Source organism: Hirsutella rhossiliensis (assembly GCF_020360975.1).
Source record: "Hirsutella rhossiliensis strain HR02 chromosome Unknown scaffold00002, whole genome shotgun sequence".
NCBI lineage: Eukaryota > Fungi > Ascomycota > Sordariomycetes > Hypocreales > Ophiocordycipitaceae > Hirsutella > Hirsutella rhossiliensis.
In genome coordinates, this window is record NW_025408668.1 from 8168808 (window position 1) to 8186141 (window position 17334).

Sequence of the window (17334 nt, forward strand, 5' to 3'; positions counted from 1 at the left end):
TTGCCGCTTGAGAGTGCCGCAGCCAAAGAGACTGAAAAGGCGGTGGTGCCACAGTCCGACCCTACCACTGACCTAGAAGCCTCTAGTGAAACCGAATTACAGTCAAGAGGGACAATCCCCGAGAATCCTGAGGACACGGTGGTACCGCCCGCCCCAATCCCTACCGCTGAGCCAGAAGCCTTTGCCAAGGCAGATCTGTCATCTGATAGTGCGGCGCCCGAAGGGGCTGAGAGGGCATTTGAGTTAGAGCCACTCCCTGCCATTGATCCCTTACGCGAAGCTGTATTGCCATCAACGAAGGCGATACCTGAGGAGACTCTGGAAAAGGAACATATGGAACTGGAGTCGGTTGTCACCTCTGACTTCGGAGTCTCGGATCAAGCTGAATCGCCGTTCGAGAGCGCCGAGCCCGAAAATTCTGAAGTTCGTGCGGAGGTCGATGGAATCTCCGGCCAGACTACAGAAGGGAGTATTGAGAAGACTGAGGCTGCATGTATTGAAGGTAGGTATTTTGACAGTCTACCATTTGAAACAGAAACGAGTGTTAATCGAATGGCAAGAAACCGCGACAGAAGCACCGGGAGATGAAATTCGTGCCGATACCTCTCAAAGTCTAGACAAGGGAGGGGAAACGAACGAATCCGCGCCTCGCTCTCGAGATGATCCCTATCGACTCGAAGACCCCCCCGCTGCGGAGCGTGTCAATCTTGAAACGTCCGCCATTGACGAGACCGAAAACAACCCCGCTCTCGACAAACAAGTGTTTTCTGCGCCTCATCCAGATTCCCCTGCTGTTGAGCCTGCCAGCCCCAAGGAATCTTCTACCTTTGCCGAGGCCCAGAAAGATGCCACTCTTGATAAGCAAGCTTCGTCTGACCAGAGCTCCTCATTGCGAGATTCTACTACATCAGTTCTTCATGGACTAACAGCAGAAGAGCCCTTTGCCACCGTCGAGGCTGAGGGGGACGTTGTTCTGGACACTATGATCTCAGTACCTGAGCGGGCCTTTTCAGTTCAAGATTCGACACCGTCAGACCTCCCTGAACCGACCAAAGAAGAGCTCCTTGTCACTGTCGAGACCCAGGAGGATGCTGCTCTAGACAAAGACGCGATTCCTGCGCCTCACCCTAATTCCCTTGCTGGGGATCCTGTCGGCTCTGAGGAACCGTCTGTCCTTGGCGAGGGCGGTAAGGATGCTGCTCAAGACGAAGAAGTGATTTCTGCGTTTCACCAGGCCTCTTTCATTCAAGATTCCCCAGCGTCAGATCTTCCTGGACCGACAGAAGAAGAGCCCTCCGCCACTGTTGAGACACAGAAAGATGCTACTCTATACGAAGAAATGCTCTCTTCGCTTCACCGGAACTCCCCGGTTCAAGATTTTACAGCATCGAGTCTCTCGGTAACGAAGGAAGAGGAGGCTGTTGCTGAAACTGCCAATCTCTCCCAAGATTCTCCCCCGCCAGAGTCAGTCGAACAAAGCCTCGAATCTCTGAGTGAGCCCAACGAGCCGGAGACATTGCATGAGCAAGAGCAAAGCGTCATTGGAGCGACGGCGAGTGTCCCAAAGCACGACGAGGAATTGTCTTCACCAAAAAGTGTCGACATTGAAGTGTCGACGCCAAAGGACCAGAGCACAGATGGAGAATGGTCTGGCTCTGTGACTGGAAAGAAAGGGAAGAGGGGCAAGAAGAAACGACGCGGCCAACTCACGGCTCTACCTTTGGAGGAGACGACAACCGAGAACTCCGATCTCCCAGTCACGGGAACTGAGCCCATCCTCGAAGGAAATGAGAAGCCTGAGCTTGTCGAGCATCAATCCGAAACTGCGCCCGAACCCCTTCATGAACTTGCTGCTCCAAAGCCAGAGGTGGCCGATGCGAATGTCAATGATACGATGGCGTCAGTCGCGCCCACGCCAGCTCCTGAAGAAACAGCAGTGCCGGAAATCGGTGAGAATCCTGAACCTCCGGCCGAAGGAGCTATCCCAGCTCAGGCCATCGAAGCCGAAGGATCTCGGAGCTTGGATCAGCAAATCGAGTCAACAAAAGCTGAAGATGTCTCCACTTCCGAAGCAGACAGCCGAGATGCGCCTAGCTCTGAGGACCTCGGGGAAACCATGCCAGACAAGAGGCTTTCAAAGCGGGACAAGAAGAAAAAGAAGAAGCGGGGTGGCTTGATTGAGTCTGCACACGATGGCCCAGAGCGGAGCGAGCCCATGCCTTTGGCCGAGTCGAATGATGTTCCATCTGTTGCTCTGGAGAGCATACCAGAGGTGCCGGAGGTCGCGCAAGTGACTTCGCAGGAGTCTTCGGAAGATTGGTCTTCGACCAAGAAATCGAAGAAGGACAAGAAAAGGGCGCAGAGAGCCGCTCTTGCAGCGGCTAGCCCATTGGCTGCAAGTGTTGCTCTGGGTGCAAGCATGGAAGCAAAGGAAGAGACAGCGGAGGAGTCACACCGAGCGGAGAGCCCTCGGCCACCGATGGAGCCATTCGCGGAGGAGGAGCAGCAGCCTGTGGGAGAGACACACCATGTGCAAGAGTCACAGCCCGCGGAGGAGCCCCAGCCCGCGGGAGAACCTCGCGAGCCTGAGCCGGTCAGGTCGTGGGCGGATGAGGTGTCGGAGAGTGTGTCGTTTGTTTCTGTCGAAGTCCCTCGGAAGACACCGCAAAGTGTCCGAGAAGATGGGGATGGTGGGCTCGAAGTACCGTTCGAGAACCAAGAGGACCGAGAGGGAAGCAAGACGGATCCCGGTGCTGCTGAAAGCAATACCGAGAGCATGTCTATCGTCAAAGCAGAGCAGTTTCCCGAACCTGCAGCCTCTGAATCCCAGCACACCAGAACCATCAGCGGAGCAGCTTCTAACGTGGATGCTATGGAGACCAAGCCAGACTTGCAGGCCCTGGAAGCTCCCACGATGGCGGAGGTGGAGACCCCTGGAATTCCTGGGATGGTGGGAGCACAGGCTCTTGAAGCTCCCACGACAGTGGACGCAGAGGACGAATGGGCCCCGACTACCAAGAAGAGAGGAAAGAAGAATAGAAAGGGCAAAGGTAGCGGGGCGCTGACGCCTGCAACGGAGTCGGGTGCTTCTTCACAGCCTGAATCCGCAGAGTTCTCGAGACAACCCATCGAAAAAGCTAGCCCTGAACCTGCGGCCAACCTTCTTCCACAACCTGAAGAGCCCAAGCCCACAGAGCCTGAGCAGACGTCTCAATCCTTTGAAGACAACGACACATGGGCTTTCACGACCGGGAAGGGCAAGAGCGGCAGCGGCGTTGCTACACCAGCGATTGAGCCCGAGACTTTGGCCGAGCCAGACCCAGTCCAAACCGTTGGAGAGATTGGAGAGACTGGTGAACAAACACATGACCCTGAGAAAGCGACTGAGCCTCTTTCCGAAAGAGAATGGCCGAATGAGGGGCTTCAGCTACCCTCCCAGACTGTTGAGGTCCCTGTATACAACCTCTCGGCGTCTATGACTGAGCCAGCCCAGCGAGGCGAAGGAGAAGAGGCGACAGACACTCCAGGGATCTCGTGGCGGGATCCTGAGACCGAGGGCCCGCCGTCTGCCGGCGATGTTCCTTCGAGCGAAGCCAAGGATCAGCCACTTCCGACTGAACCCCCTCCAACCGAAGAGAAAAGTCCAGACCTTGAAGCGGAGAAGCCGAGCACAGAACCCAAGCTTACAGTCGAAACCGAGAATGAGTGGCCCACATCGAAGAAGAAAAGGAAAAGCAAGGGAAAGAAGGGCAAGGGATTCGCCGCGGTGCCCACCGACGAATCCATCTCCCTCACTCAAGAAAAGACTGACCAAGCCGAGGATTCCGGGGCTCTTATCTTGTCTGAAGCTCAGCCTGAGGAGCCTGCCGGCAGAGGAATGGGCAAAAGCCAGCTAGAAGAGCCCAAGATTGCCTCGGTCGTCGAAGAGCACATCGCTGGAGATGCGATGGACGTGGACGCTCCTGAGGACCCAGTCGATGTATCGAAATCAGCGGAGAAAGAGCCAATGGTCTTGAACATGGATCCTGCTCCTGCTGAAGCCAGTCCAGACAGCATCTGGGAAGCCCCAGCAAAGAAAAAGGCGAAAAGGGACAAGAGGCGGAAATCAAAGCAGCCAATCGCTCTGACCTCGGAACCCGATTCTTCCAGCCAGAGACTTCCTGCCGCCTCATTCCCAAGTGAGGCTGAAGAAACTTCCACGACAAAGGGTGAGACGAGGGGCCTGCCGGCGAGCGACGATGGAGCCGACTCCCCTGTATCCAAACCCGAGGCGGGAGTGAACAAGGAGAGCGTCGACTCACCGGCTTCGGCTCTGGCGGCCTCGCCGGCTTCAGAGGCCATTGAGATCTCCAAGGCATTCGTCGAGCAATCAATCTCCGAGCCTGGTCAGAAGCAGATTGAGAACACCTCTGCACCTTCCGGCGATACATCAACCGACATGGGGGCAAGTACCTTTGATGATGTCCGGGAGGGCGACCACGGACCATCGGTTGCAGGGACGGAGTTTCGAGCTGCATTACCGGCAAAGAACAGCACGCCCATCAAGGAAGCGACGCTAAAGGATGAGACTGTCGAGGGATCTGGGCCAAGCAACACGGAGAAAGTCGCAGCAGCTGGTGCGATAACTGGCGGGGTGGCTCTGATCGCCGAGAAATTTGGAGGCAGCAAGAAAAAGAAGAAGGGAAAGCAGAAGATTGTGGACAAGCGGCAGCCACGGGAGGAAGACTTTTTCGACGACCCAGCCTTGTGGGAGGGGGCAGACAAGAAAGGCTTGGAGACGCAACAAGGACCAAGCATGGACGAGAACTTTTGGGGTGACAGTGAGGAAAAGGCGGAAGCCAGCAATGCCAGGGAGGCAGGCGCTCCTGCATTCGTGAGCGAAAGCTTGACTGAGTCGGAGGAGGGCTGGAAAGAGACGGCTCGGCAAGGGGCGCCTCTGGACGAGGATTTCACGGAGAGCCCGATACTGGGTCGGGGAGAGAGAGGTCTGGTCAAGGCAGAGCCTGCTGGCCTGCTTCGTCGAGGACCGGAGGTGGAGGAGCCAGTTGGTGGGCTGCTCAGGGAAGAACGAGAGGGGCCAGCCGGGCAGGGCAGCGCAACACCGGAGGCGATGGATGTGCAGATATCGTCATCCCGTGCGCTGCCTGCGGTGCAAGAATTTCCCGAGGCTGAGGCAGAGGCGGAAGCGACCCGGCACCACTGGTCAACGCCGGATGTGAACCGCGATAGCGGATTTGGATCAGGCTCGCCGAACCCGCAGCAGCGCCGGGGCAAACTCATGTGGGAGCAGCAGCAGCGAGACAGCGGCGTCCACACCGGAGACGGAGCCGAGATGATGGCTCGCACCCCCGAGCCCGGCGGCGTGGTCCAAGGGGGGAAACCACGTCGGTCGCCGTACGGGACGCCCGTCGTTCGGGGTGGGACGCCCGTGCTGCGGGAGCCGCCGGCCGCAGAGGCGACGCCCGAGCCAGAGAAGAAGCGCAGCAAGAAGAAGAGCTACGGGGACCTCGGCGGAGTGGCGGCGGCGACCTCGTCGTCGTCGTTGGCCTTGACCGGGAGCCGGCAAGCGGAGCGCAGCGCGAGCGACAGCCATGCCGCCGATAGCCGAGGCCAGGCGCTGTCGGAACGGGCCGAGGCGGCGTCCTTTGGCGCGCGGCGGACGGCGTCTAACACGAGCCTAGCGCGGCGGCACACGCCAGAGCCGCTCAAGTTTCGGCCTGAGAGTCCAGGCAGCATCATGTCATCCCCAGCCCCCCCACTTCGGCGGATGAGTAAGCGCATGAGCGGCGACCTGCGAGCTCTGCGGCGTCAAAGTAGCGCAACCAGTTCGACGACGCACGACAAGGAGACGGACAAGTACCAAGCATCCGGCTCTTCGTCGCCGTCGCCGCCGCCCGTCGCCAACGAGAGCCGCGCGCGGGCCCGAGGAGGCGAAATGGCGGACGTCTACGATGGCTTCGGCGAGGGTCGAATGGGCTCGCCGCGCTCGCCCACGCGCCCGCACAGCATGCGCCGCCGCCAGAGCATGCAGGTCCTTGAGCTCGAGTCGCGCGTCGAGCAGCTCATGGCCGAAAACACCCTACTGGCCGAGGCCCGCTCCCACGCCGAGCACAAGCTGAGCCAGCGCGCCGCCGCCGTCCTGTCAGAGCGCGACGCCGAGATCGAATCCCTCAAGCAGTCGCTGCAGTTTCTCCACAACGAGGTCAGTCGCCTGACCGAGGTCAACGATGGCCTCGCCAGCGCAAACGCAGAGCTCGCCGCAAAGGACAGCGGCCGCTACGCCGACCTCGAGGTCCGTTACGCAACCGTCGCCCGCGAGCTCGACGAGGCCCGCGGCGTCCACAACACCTTTAGCCAGACGCTGCAGGAAAAGGACGCCGAGATCGCCGGCCTCCGCGCCCAGCTCGAGTCTGCCAAAGAGCAAATGCGCGACATGCAGCGCAAGATACTCGACTCAAAGGCCAGCAGCCCCGAGTTCCTCAACTTCAAAGACGAGGACTACTTCGACAATCGATGCCAGCAGCTGTGCTCCCACGTCCAGCAGTGGGTCCTCCGCTTCTCAAAATTCTCTGACATGCGTGCATGCCGCTTGACAAGCGAGATCAACGACGAAAAGACAATCGACCGCCTGGACAATGCAGTCCTCGACGGCTCCGACGTCGACTCGTACCTCAACGACCGGGTCAGGCGGCGCGACATCTTCATGTCCATGACCATGAACATGATCTGGGAGTTCGTCTTCACCCGATACCTCTTTGGCATGGATCGCGAGCAGCGCCAGAAGCTCAAGTCCCTCGAGAAGCTCCTCATCGAGGTCGGCCCTGCACAAGCGGTCCGGCAGTGGCGCGCCGTCACCCTGACCCTGCTTTGCAAGAGAGGCAACTTCAAGGAACAGAGGGAGCTTGACACCGAGGCCGTCGTGCAGGCCATCTTCCAGACCCTCAGCAAGATTCTGCCTCCGCCCAGCAACCTGGAGAGCCAGATCCAGTCGCAGCTGCGCAGGGTGATGCGCGAAGCCGTTGATCTGTCGGTCGAGATGCGCACCCAGCGAGCCGAGTACATGATGCTTCCACCCTTGCAGCCTGAGTACGATGCCGATGGTGAACTGGCCGCCACCGTTTACTTTGACGCCGCCATGATGAATGAGCGGAGCGGCAATCTCTCCATGACCAACGAGGAGATTGAGGCGCAGGGGGCCGTGGTACGGATCGTGCTCTTCCCCCTGGTCGTCAAGAGAGGTGACGATGACGGTGTGGGCGAGGACAAGGTTGTGGTCTGCCCGGCACAAGTGCTCGTGGCCCGCGACAAGGGCAAGCGCCACTTCACGCCGTCTAGTGACGCCGGCGGCGCATCCCTCGGCGCCCCGAGCCGCATCAGTGTCGTGACAGACCACTCCATGGCACCGTCTGAGGGGCATTACTTGGCGAGCGATGTCTAGAAGGGCTGGCAGCGAGCTGTTTTCTCCATATACCCCGCGGCCGCTCGAGACTGGCGAAACGGACCAAAAACCGGCATCGCTGGCGCAGTTTGGGCACGCGATTTTCATATTCTTCTTTTTGATCCTCTTCATGTATGAAATGTCTGTCCCCTTGTATTCGTCCTCGGGACAAACGGTCTGGGGTTTTGTTTTTGAGTCAAAAATGATGAGATTGGGGCGAAAAGCGGTCGCGATATCCCGCGCGTTTTCTTGTTAAAAAATTTGATGTAATTCTTGATTTATCACTCATGCTGTACTTTACTTTAACGACCACTTACGAACCATAGAGCTGTCTCTTCCTTTTGGGCATAGCTACTCAATCTCGACAGTAATGTTCTCTTCCTTACACCACGCTCCACCGGTCCCTGGCCCAAATCAGCCTCGACGAAGAGACCAACACAACATAAACCTGGATGTAGGGAGCGCGCGTCATCTACTCCCGGAGGAATGCTTTGCTGCTTGTAGATCGTCTCTGTTGGCGCATCTTCCGCAGCTGTCATGGAAGACATAGCATAGCGGCTTGTCAAGACGATCAGAAAGAGTTCAACCCTACGAGGCAATTTAAATTCCAGTTTCAGCCTCACCTACAGTCTCTCTCTATCCATCATCTTTGTTTGTAAGCGTTTTTGTGCAATGGTATGTACGGATTATAAAAAGATATTCGTGGATGTCCACGTTATCCAACGGGGTCGCCCCTACTTTACCAACTCCGCGGCGCGCCTCCGGGCAAGCGTCCACCTCCAGCCTCTGATGGCCGACGCCACCCGGGTTGCCTTGTCCATGCCCTGTGTCTGGGCAACCAACTGGACCAGCCACTCTAGCCGCTCCGTCCGGCCCCTGCGGCCTCGAGAGAGGTCGCGTGTCAATAGGTCTGTGAGGTGGGCCAGTGACTGCCGTGTCAGAGTCCCCGTTAAACCCCTCTGTATGTAAATGACCTTTTCCAGCTCTCGCAGCAGCTGACGGTCATTGATGTGTGTCGCCTCCATGAACCACTGGCTTATCTGGTCCAGCAGCTGAACCTTGGCGTCGACGTCGCTGGCAGTCTCGTCCCGATCCCTCCTGTCTTTACTTGAGCGACGCTTCAGGTGAAGCACGTCCCAGATGCGCCAAGAATCCATCGCTGGGTCTTTGATGATTCTTTCTGCATATTTGACCCACATGGTCCAGTCCCATGAGGCCAGCATTCGCTCTGACCCCCCCCTGGAGAGGAGAGCATCGTGAAGTGCAAGGGCCCGGTTGTGGTCATTGCAGGCGATCGCTATCGCTTGGACGGCGTCTATGCGGACAACAGGGAGCGCCCGTTCCGTCAGGGCCTGGGCCATGGTATCGAACTCTCCAATGCTACTCAAGAAGGAGCACAGCTCACGCAAGCTCTCATCCTTTTTCTGAGAGGCCATCAGAGCAAGAACGAGAAACGTCCAACGTTGGCCCAGGGACTCGTATTCCGCCTCCAACAGCAGTTTGCTGTGCTCGCTTTCCACAGCTCCGGCCCCGATGAACCGGGCCGCCAGGAGATGCCACAGGTTCAGACTGCTGACACGAGTGTTTAGTGGAGCTGTCTCGACATGAGTCTTGAGCAAGTCTGCCGTCGTCGCTTGAGTATCGTAAGCCTTGATGATCAGCCAGGAGAAGGACAATATCTGCCTTTCTCTCACTGCCCTATCCTGCCGCAGTAAAAACCACCTCATGTCGTCGTCAAGATTCTGCCGCTGCGTCGTAGTCAGTTCCTGCAAGGCACGGCTGAAGCTGTGGGCTTGAGTTGACCAGCGGTGAGCCAGGTCGTCGCGGGTCGCATGTTCCACCACGACTGCTCGAGCCAGCTCGGCTATGTGATCGGGGGGGACCTGCGCCCGCAGCGAAGTTGGCATGGTGCGCATCAGCTTGCCAAAGAGTAGAATATCATGTCGTCTTCCCTTGGTGCCGCAAACCCTCTGCGCGAAGCTCAGCCACAGTGTCGGATCGACCGACTTGTCGCCCTCGCTTTGGACAGCCTCGAGGGCCGACAGGACAATGCTGCGAAAGGAGGCGACCATTTCGTCCGCCATGTTTTCTGTCGGGATCCGTTGCCTCGTCGCCGAGTCAAGGGGGTCCAAGACGGCGGTGTCTAAGGCGTTGGGAGACAACTCTCCACTTTGCAGTTTGTGCCATAGCGAGTGTGCACAGGAGTTGAACAGTGGTTGCAAGCTGTTCTCATCGACGTTTTCCAACACCCATATGGCGCTTCGCAGGTGGACGAACTCGAGGTTGGCTTGTGAAGAGCTTGATGAGGCCGGTGAGGTTGCTTCAGGGGTCGCTTGGTACTGAGCGGTACTGTCCACGGCATGAACATGCATAGCCACCGGCGGCACCATGGGCTTCTCTGCATGGGAATGGTCGAGCCAGCTGAGAAAGTGGTTGAGAAGGCCAGAGAGGCCCAGACGCTCGTGTTTCTGTCTTCGGTACAATGGCGTGGTCGGGGGTTCCCATCGGGGGATGGTGGTGGCGGGAGGGGCATCGAACTGCCAGACGGGAGGGTATACGGAGGAGGCGGGCATGAGCCCCGTCATATGGCGCTTTCCCATGCGGCGACGGCCTTCGAGAGGGCCGGCGTGCGAGTTGAGGCATCGGCGTGGAGAAGTCGAGCGGCGGCTGCATGGCTCGACGGGGACCCGGACGACGGCGGCCGGGGAGGGGACGGCGTGTCGGCAGACGGCGCGCCGGCATTGAACGGGCGCCGGCCGCACGGGCATTGGCAGAAGGGTAGTGGGCGAGGGTTATTGAAGCTTCATGCTCTGGTCGGCGTCGTCGTTGAGCTCGGCCAAGCTTGAAGCCGAGGAGCAATGCAGCAGGCGGGAGCGGCGAAACGTCAGCCCGACAGGGTTGGCTATTGTACCTTATTGAGTCATGTGCTTATCGCGATATGCGACAAAGAGGAATGCTGTACATAATTACGGGGTAGGCTCTGTACTGTACATTCGGAGTTTGGGACTCGGCCAGACTCCGGATACCTCGACTAACATGGAACTTGACTTGCTGGAAGTGCAAGTGCACGGTGTCGCCAGTCCCTTTGTTGCGGTGTGGTGTGCAAAAGGAAGCACCTGACTGCTGACTTGTTTGATTCATGCGGTGCATCATGATCTGCCCCCTGGTTCGGTTCATCCCCTCCCCAGCTGGGGTTGCGCCTTGGGGGCGGTGCTTTTGGGCTCTTGCCGGCAGCTGAAAGAGGGCCATTTACAGTGGATGCAGGTCTACTAAGGTACATACGCGGTCCTCCCTACCTGCCTAGCTACCTAGGTACCTAACCTTTGTGAGGTAACTTTGATACCGTACCCAAGGATTCGCGAATCTGCCCTATTATTGGGTAAAGCACATACTAGTAAGTTAGGCAGGTAGCTCGTGTCATGCAAAACCGTGTCTCTCCCCCAAAACATTTGGCCGCAAACGGCCCACCCGTTTACGGAGTACATGCCGCGACCTAAGTCAACTTACATGCCGTGAGTAAACACGAACTTGTTTTCCCTCTCCCCCCAAACACCATGATTGCCTCGTCAGTGCCGTCGTAGAGGCCGCCAACACGCAAGCAGAACACTTCACCCCTCTATTCTTACAGCGTCCTTCATTCTCCTTTGTCGCCCTATCCCGAGTGCCTAGCGCGCCGGCGCGCTTCATGGCGCTACGATCCCCTGCTGTCAGCCCGTCGCCATCATCGACTCGTCGCTAGATGGAGCCCGTCGTCTACGACGAGACGCCCCTGGCCGACTACCTCAGAGGTGAGCTGGCCTACTCCCCGCTGGCTCGCATCGCCGGTTCTGACAGAGCCCAACTGCAGACGGAGGAGACGAGTCGGACCCAGACTGGGCTCCTGTTGGCGCCTCACCGCTGTCCTCGCTGTCCTCGCTGTCGCGCTCCTCGTCGCCTCCCAGCCCTTCGCCCTTTGCGCCCACCGGTCGCCCACTAGTAAAGGCTCGCTTTCGTGCCAAAACCCCCGTCGCCGCGCCCTCAGTTGAGTCGCGCCATGCCTCGGCCTTGCGGGCCATCAGGAGAAACTGCTCGGTGCGACTCGCCGCCCCTTTGCCGTGCTTTCCCTCGACTGTCGCTGACCGCGCCCCCTCATCAACAGGCCGTCCTCGCCGCAAGTATCGACCGCTCCGACAATGCCAAGTTCCTCGAGCAGTTTCGCTACACCATTGTTGCGTCGCAGCTCCTGAGCGGCCAATCGATCCCAGGCCACCGCCCTGCAGCTCCGACTCTCGCCGGCGCAACGATAGGACATAAACATCACTCAACCCAAGGCATTCTTGTGCCGGTACTCGGGGCTCTAGCCGTCGCAATCTTCCTCAGCTGGGTTCGCAGCAGTGGGGCGCTGTCGCATGTGACGCGGAAGCGCTTGGTCTTGTTCCTGGCCGTGCTCGCCGCCTCGGCTTTTCTGGGCCACGTTGTCATACGGCGGCAATGGCTGCGCTACCAAAGAGAGCAATGCCTCTCCGAAATGGCAGCCTTTGTATCCAACTCTCACGACTTTGACAGCGCGACCGAGGCGACCCTGTCCTTGATCCAAGAGGTGGAGCTAGTCTCACGTGGATATCGCATGTTGGTCTCGTCAGGACGTGTCGTCAAAGCCCTCTTGAAACTGACTTGCCTCTAGTAGCGCACCTCTACCCCCTGTGAGCCGGATTGAAGACCGCAGCCAGGGCCGCAAATGCGTGCGCTTGCGCAAGACGATTAAGAATTCTTTTGGCGACGTCTTGACAGAGTACAATCAGGCGTCCAATGTTGTCAGGGGCTTTTCCGAAGTGACGGAACTCGAAAAGTACTACGACATGTATGACATCAGCGACTTTGACGTCTCGGATGCCCTTCAAGGCTACAACGAGACCGAGTTCGACGACCCGGAGTCCCTGCGGACGCTCAAGGTTCTGGCAGCTCGCTTCCACACGGCGCGCAAGATGCTGCTTTGCGGCCTGCTAGCTCTCGACGCCGACGGGGAGGGCGCCGAGCTGCTCCGCTGGGGGAGCGCGGTCGAGGCGCTGCGAGGCTTGAATGTCTCGACAAGGACATCCTACGACAGGGTGCGGGCGATTCTGGGCGAAGAAGAATGTATGGTCTTCATGTCTGGCGGCGTCGAGTCCGTCTTTAGAGTTGCGCTGACTTGACTGTTTGCAGCTTTCCCCGTGCCGCCTTCTCCCAAGGTCCCTCTGACGCCAAACAGGGAGAGGTGGCGCTCTCAGCTGCGGAAGCTCAACTCGCTGTCGACTGGGATTCGGGGGTTGCAGGCCAAGCTCCACCTGCTGAGAGAAGAGTCGGACAGGGCCTTGGACGATTCAAACGACATCTCGGAGGTAGGACCGCATCTGATGTCTCAATACGAGTCCATCGGGGTCGATCTCAAGGAGCTCATGACGGCGTGGGAAGAAGGCAAGGCGGCGCTGGCTATTGGCATCGATAGAAACGAGAAGAGGCTATCGTCGGCGAGCCTGGCGCTATCACCCACGAGCTCCCTCAGCGGGCTCACGACAGTGGACGAGGGCGGCGCGGCAGATGCTCTCAAGGCGCTGACGGGCCAGTCATCACCGCGATCGGAGCCGCCGGAGCCGCAAACACCCGAGATCTTTGAGGCCGTGGCCCGTCCCGCCCGGCCGCGGAGCCTTCTCACGAGGGACGAGAGGCTTGTGAAGATGAGAGAGGAGAGGGAACAAAAGGCACAGGCGCGGCAACAAATGGACGCGACGCGGGGCATGCTGCGGGAGCTGGAGACGGTCATCAGCTTGCGGCCGAGCAGCCGTGCCAGTGCCCCTCCCTCCGGGGAACGGATCGTCTCCCTGTAAGGGGGCCGCCGACGGAGTCTTTGGCGTTTGCTTTTTGTCCTGGGTGTACAAACACTGGGCATGACGACTTTTCTGGATATACTTGGTTCTCCTCGAACCATTCTTTTCCTTTATTTTATTTTTGGACTTATATAGTCATGGGACTCGGACGATTTGTTTACTGAGCGGGACAGGCACTGGATCTTGGGTTTCTTTTCTTTTCTTCTTGTTTGTCGAACCAGCGAAGTACGGTCACAGTCCGCAACTCTTTTTACAGCGTACGCAACAGGCAGTTGGTGGTCGCTGCAGGCTCATGGCACCAAGACGGGACGATGTATCTACCGCCTAGGGTTATAGATACAGACTAGGTATGCTTGAAACACTATTGACGCAAAGCGTTTTGCACTCGGAGGATGTGCAGGCAAACGCATGGTTATGGATCATCCATCGCATGCGCTTCAAACGCCAACGCCACCGACTCTAGGAGCGTATGATGGCCATCTGTGCACTTTGTACGTGTTTTGACGGAGTGCCATCGACTTACTCGAGCTCAGGGGCCCCCTTTTCCACCCTGAATCTTTTGTCTGTCTCCTCTTTTTTTTCTGGCCCCGCGCAAAATTGGCGCAGAGACGGTAGCTGACAGTGAGGGCCGAACCCCGCCACGCGACGCGTCCAACTGACCGCGTACGCGTAAAGTGCCTGCCCGCCTTTCTCTCCCGCTCTTCAATCTCTCTCCATCCTCCCACCTTCATCCATCTTGACCAGCCTCAACCACGTCCGGCACGCCACAAGCTGCAGCTGCTCAACGCCAGACCATTCAGGAACCCTCTCTCTGAATCATCCTTTCCAACCCTCCTTCTTCAGTCTCCGTCTTCTTCTCCCCTCGAGCCCTCGTCAACGGGAGCCGCTCGCTTTTACCACCCCCCCCCCCAGGCCTCACTGTTCCCTTGCACCCTTCATCCTCACATAATCCGACGGTATGTCGTCATGCTCCCACCTGTCATTGCCGCGACGTGGACTCTGACCGTGGAACACAGACATGCTGGAAGCACGGCTCGAGCAGGCTAATATCCTGAAAAAGGTAATCTACCCTTCAGTCGACTGAAGACCAATTCTGAAGCCCGCTGCAGGTGGTCGATGCCATCAAAGAGCTCGTCCAGGATTGCAACTTCGACTGCAATGACTCGGGCATCGCGCTTCAGGCCATGGACAACTCGCACGTCGCCCTCGTGTCCATGATGCTCAAGGCCGAGGGCTTCTCGCCCTACCGATGCGACCGCAACATTGCCCTCGGCGTCAACCTGACGTCTCTGACAAAGGTTCTCCGCGCCGCTCAAAACGAGGATATCCTGACCCTCAAGGCCGAGGACGCCCCCGACGTCCTCAACCTCGTTTTTGAGAGCAGCGAGAACGACCGCATCAGCGAGTACGACCTCAAGCTCATGGACATTGACCAGGAGCACCTGGGCATCCCGCAGACAGAGTATGCCTCCACCATTGCCATGCCCGCTGCCGAGTTTCGAAGAATCTGCACAGACCTGGCTGCCATGTCCGAATCAGGTACGTAACACCTCATCCCAGCCCTCCTCGAGAAGCAATACGACTGACGCGCCACCAACTTGCAGTCAACATCGAGGCCTCCAAGGACGGCGTCAAGTTCTCGTGCAACGGCGACATTGGCAACGGGTCCGTGACGCTGCGGAGCCACACCAACGTCGAGAAGCCCGAGCTCAACGTCGACATTGAGCTGACGGAGCCCGTCTCTCTGACCTTTTCCCTCAAGTACCTCGTCAACTTTTGCAAGGCTGCCGCCCTTTCCTCCCAGGTCAAGATCTGCCTGTCCAGCGAGGTACCCCTGCTGGTCGAGTACAACCTGTCTGGTAGCAGCTACCTGCGCTTCTATCTGGCGCCAAAGGTGCGTCTCGTCGCCTTGGATGAGGCCCGTGTTTGGTCATTGCCGCTAACAAGTAGTTTGACAGATTGGCGACGACGAGTAAGAATGGTGTACCGCATTGCATGTGCGAGACCAGTAGACGTCGGCGGCGATGAGGCAGCGAGTTTAGAGCTTGGAAGGGCCGGGCGTCGGATCGCGGCGAGACGAGGCGCTGCCGAGATACTCTGTTGTAACTACATATGGGGGAAGAACAGTCTGTCTGGCGCATCGTTGACGATAATGACTTGGACTTTTCGATTTTATTTGCCCCCACCTTGGCATGCACGCCTCAAGCAATGCATTACGCGACCAGACGTCGCGAGTCGTCCATGATTTCAACGACAGGCGGGAAGAGGGGCAAATGGCGGGGCTCTGCCTGGGTTGGCACTAATTACCGCTACTAACTTTAGAGCTCTAGTCTCCCTCGTACCGGCAGTGAGGTAACGGCTTATGAAGACCTGGGTCCTCCGCCTCGACGTGGCCAAGCCCCGATCCCTTGTGTCAATTCGCGACAGACTCTAGCCAGCGACCAAAGTCCACCCGCCGCTTCGCGTCCGGCCCTCAATTGGCTCGCGACCCTTGGAGACTCCTTCTCCAGCGTCAAGTGAGCGGCACCGACCCAATCGACCAGACGCCCACCATGTCGGCCGGAGCCCCCGTGCTCGCCACGCGGGTCCTGGCCGTGGCCAGCCATGTGCGTTCCAGTTTGCCCTCTCGTTTGCCCTCTCGTTTGCCACAAGGCCTTGGCCTCCTCTCTGCCGTGCCGCTTCAAAGTCAGGGACACTGATGCCATGCTCCAGGTCGTCTCAGGGTAAGGGGCCATCGTGGCGCGACAAGGGGAGACAGAGGTGATCCGTTGTTGACGTCCACGTTCGTCCAGCTATGTCGGGAACAAGATCGCCGTCTTCGTGCTCCAGGCGCTGGGCTGTGACGTGGCCGCCTTGAACACGGTGCACTTCAGTACGTTTCGTCCTACCGGCTGTTGACAAGGAGAACTCTTCTCAATTCAGGCAACGGCAGGCAACCACACCGGGTACAGGCAGTGGACGGGCACAAAGGCCTCGGCCCAGGAGATTGCAGACATCTACAGGGGGCTGAGCCAGTCCTTTCTCGACGACTTTGACATGATGCTCTCGGGCTACATCCCCGGCGCCGAGGCCGTCGCAGCCGTCGGCGGCATTGCCAAGGAGCTCAAGGAAAAGGCGCGAGGCGCGCCCGGCAGCTTCTTCTGGGTCTTGGACCCCGTCATGGGCGACAATGGCAAGATATACGTCGCAGAGGATGTCGTCCCCGCCTACAAGTCGCTCGTGCCATATGCCGACTTGATCCTCCCCAACCAGTTTGAAGCCGAGTGCGTGTTGCTTCTTTTCCCGCCCGTTGCTCTCCATCCGTTTGTGTATTTCCCCTTTCGTTCTTGGGCTGACGCTTCCACCCATCCAGGCTCCTGTCTGGCGTCAGCATCGTCGGCATGGAGAGCCTGACAGAGGCGATTCAAGCGCTGCACGACAAGTACCGCATCCCGCACGTCGTCATCACCTCGGTCCGCCTCCCCGCCGCGGACCAGCCGGCCGACCATCTCTCCGTGGTGGGTTCTAGCATGACGTCCGACGGCAAGGCGCGGCTGTTCAAGATTGTCTTTTCCTCCATCGACTGCTACTTCTGCGGCACGGGCGACATGTTTGGCGCCCTCATCACCACGCGCATGCGCGAGGCCGTCGAGCACGTGCCCGGGTTGCGCGAGCGGCCGAGCTGGCTGAGCAACGATGCCACGCCGGCGCTGGAGCTGCCGCTGGCCAGGGCCACCGAAAAGGTGCTGGCGAGCATGCACGAGGTGCTTTCGCGGACCAGGGACGCCATGCCCGCCGTCGTGGAGCGCACCCGAGCCGCCATGACCGAGGGCGAGAGGGCCGACCAGAGGAATGTGCACTACATCAAGACAAAGGCTGCTGAGCTGCAGCTGGTCCAGAACCTGGACTGCCTGCGCACCCCGGCGACGGAGTTTAGGGCCAAGGCGATATAACTGGAGCTCGAGAGTGGATGCAATGGAAGCACATTCATTATGTTTGTGAAAGTTTGGGTAGAATAGACAATGCCACTTTTTCACCTTTTTTCCTCTAAGACTTCTATCCGTGTGCCGGTTG

General features: G+C 58.6%; 5 protein-coding genes across 5 annotated transcripts; 4 read left to right on the forward strand and 1 right to left on the reverse strand.

Annotated features, from left to right (window-relative positions):
- Positions 1–333: 333 nt before the first annotated feature.
- HRG_02695 (involucrin repeat protein) lies at positions 334–7438 on the forward strand (the record flags this gene model as incomplete). Its single annotated transcript, XM_044861166.1, has 4 exons — positions 334–502; positions 618–1187; positions 1251–6814; positions 6875–7438. 4 exons carry the CDS (start codon positions 334–336, stop codon positions 7436–7438), a joined length of 6867 nt encoding a protein of 2288 aa, XP_044724799.1.
- Positions 7439–8172: 734 nt separating this feature from the next.
- Positions 8173–10206, reverse strand: HRG_02696 (uncharacterized protein; the record flags this gene model as incomplete). Its single annotated transcript, XM_044861167.1, has 1 exon — positions 8173–10206. One exon carries the CDS (start codon positions 10204–10206, stop codon positions 8173–8175), a length of 2034 nt encoding a protein of 677 aa, XP_044724800.1.
- A 971-nt stretch (positions 10207–11177) lies between these two features.
- HRG_02697 (mysoin-binding motif of peroxisomes domain-containing protein) lies at positions 11178–13281 on the forward strand (the record flags this gene model as incomplete). Its single annotated transcript, XM_044861168.1, has 5 exons — positions 11178–11226; positions 11286–11509; positions 11577–12046; positions 12102–12553; positions 12620–13281. The coding sequence occupies 5 exons, from the start codon at positions 11178–11180 to the stop codon at positions 13279–13281; spliced, it is 1857 nt and encodes a 618-aa protein (XP_044724801.1).
- Positions 13282–14299: 1018 nt separating this feature from the next.
- On the forward strand, positions 14300–15257 carry HRG_02698 (rad9 domain-containing protein; the record flags this gene model as incomplete). Its single annotated transcript, XM_044861169.1, has 4 exons — positions 14300–14341; positions 14391–14820; positions 14886–15175; positions 15240–15257. The coding sequence occupies 4 exons, from the start codon at positions 14300–14302 to the stop codon at positions 15255–15257; spliced, it is 780 nt and encodes a 259-aa protein (XP_044724802.1).
- Positions 15258–15833: 576 nt separating this feature from the next.
- On the forward strand, positions 15834–17213 carry HRG_02699 (phosphomethylpyrimidine kinase domain-containing protein; the record flags this gene model as incomplete). Its single annotated transcript, XM_044861170.1, has 5 exons — positions 15834–15887; positions 15994–16004; positions 16074–16153; positions 16214–16544; positions 16634–17213. The coding sequence occupies 5 exons, from the start codon at positions 15834–15836 to the stop codon at positions 17211–17213; spliced, it is 1056 nt and encodes a 351-aa protein (XP_044724803.1).
- Between the last annotated feature and the right edge of the window lie 121 nt (positions 17214–17334).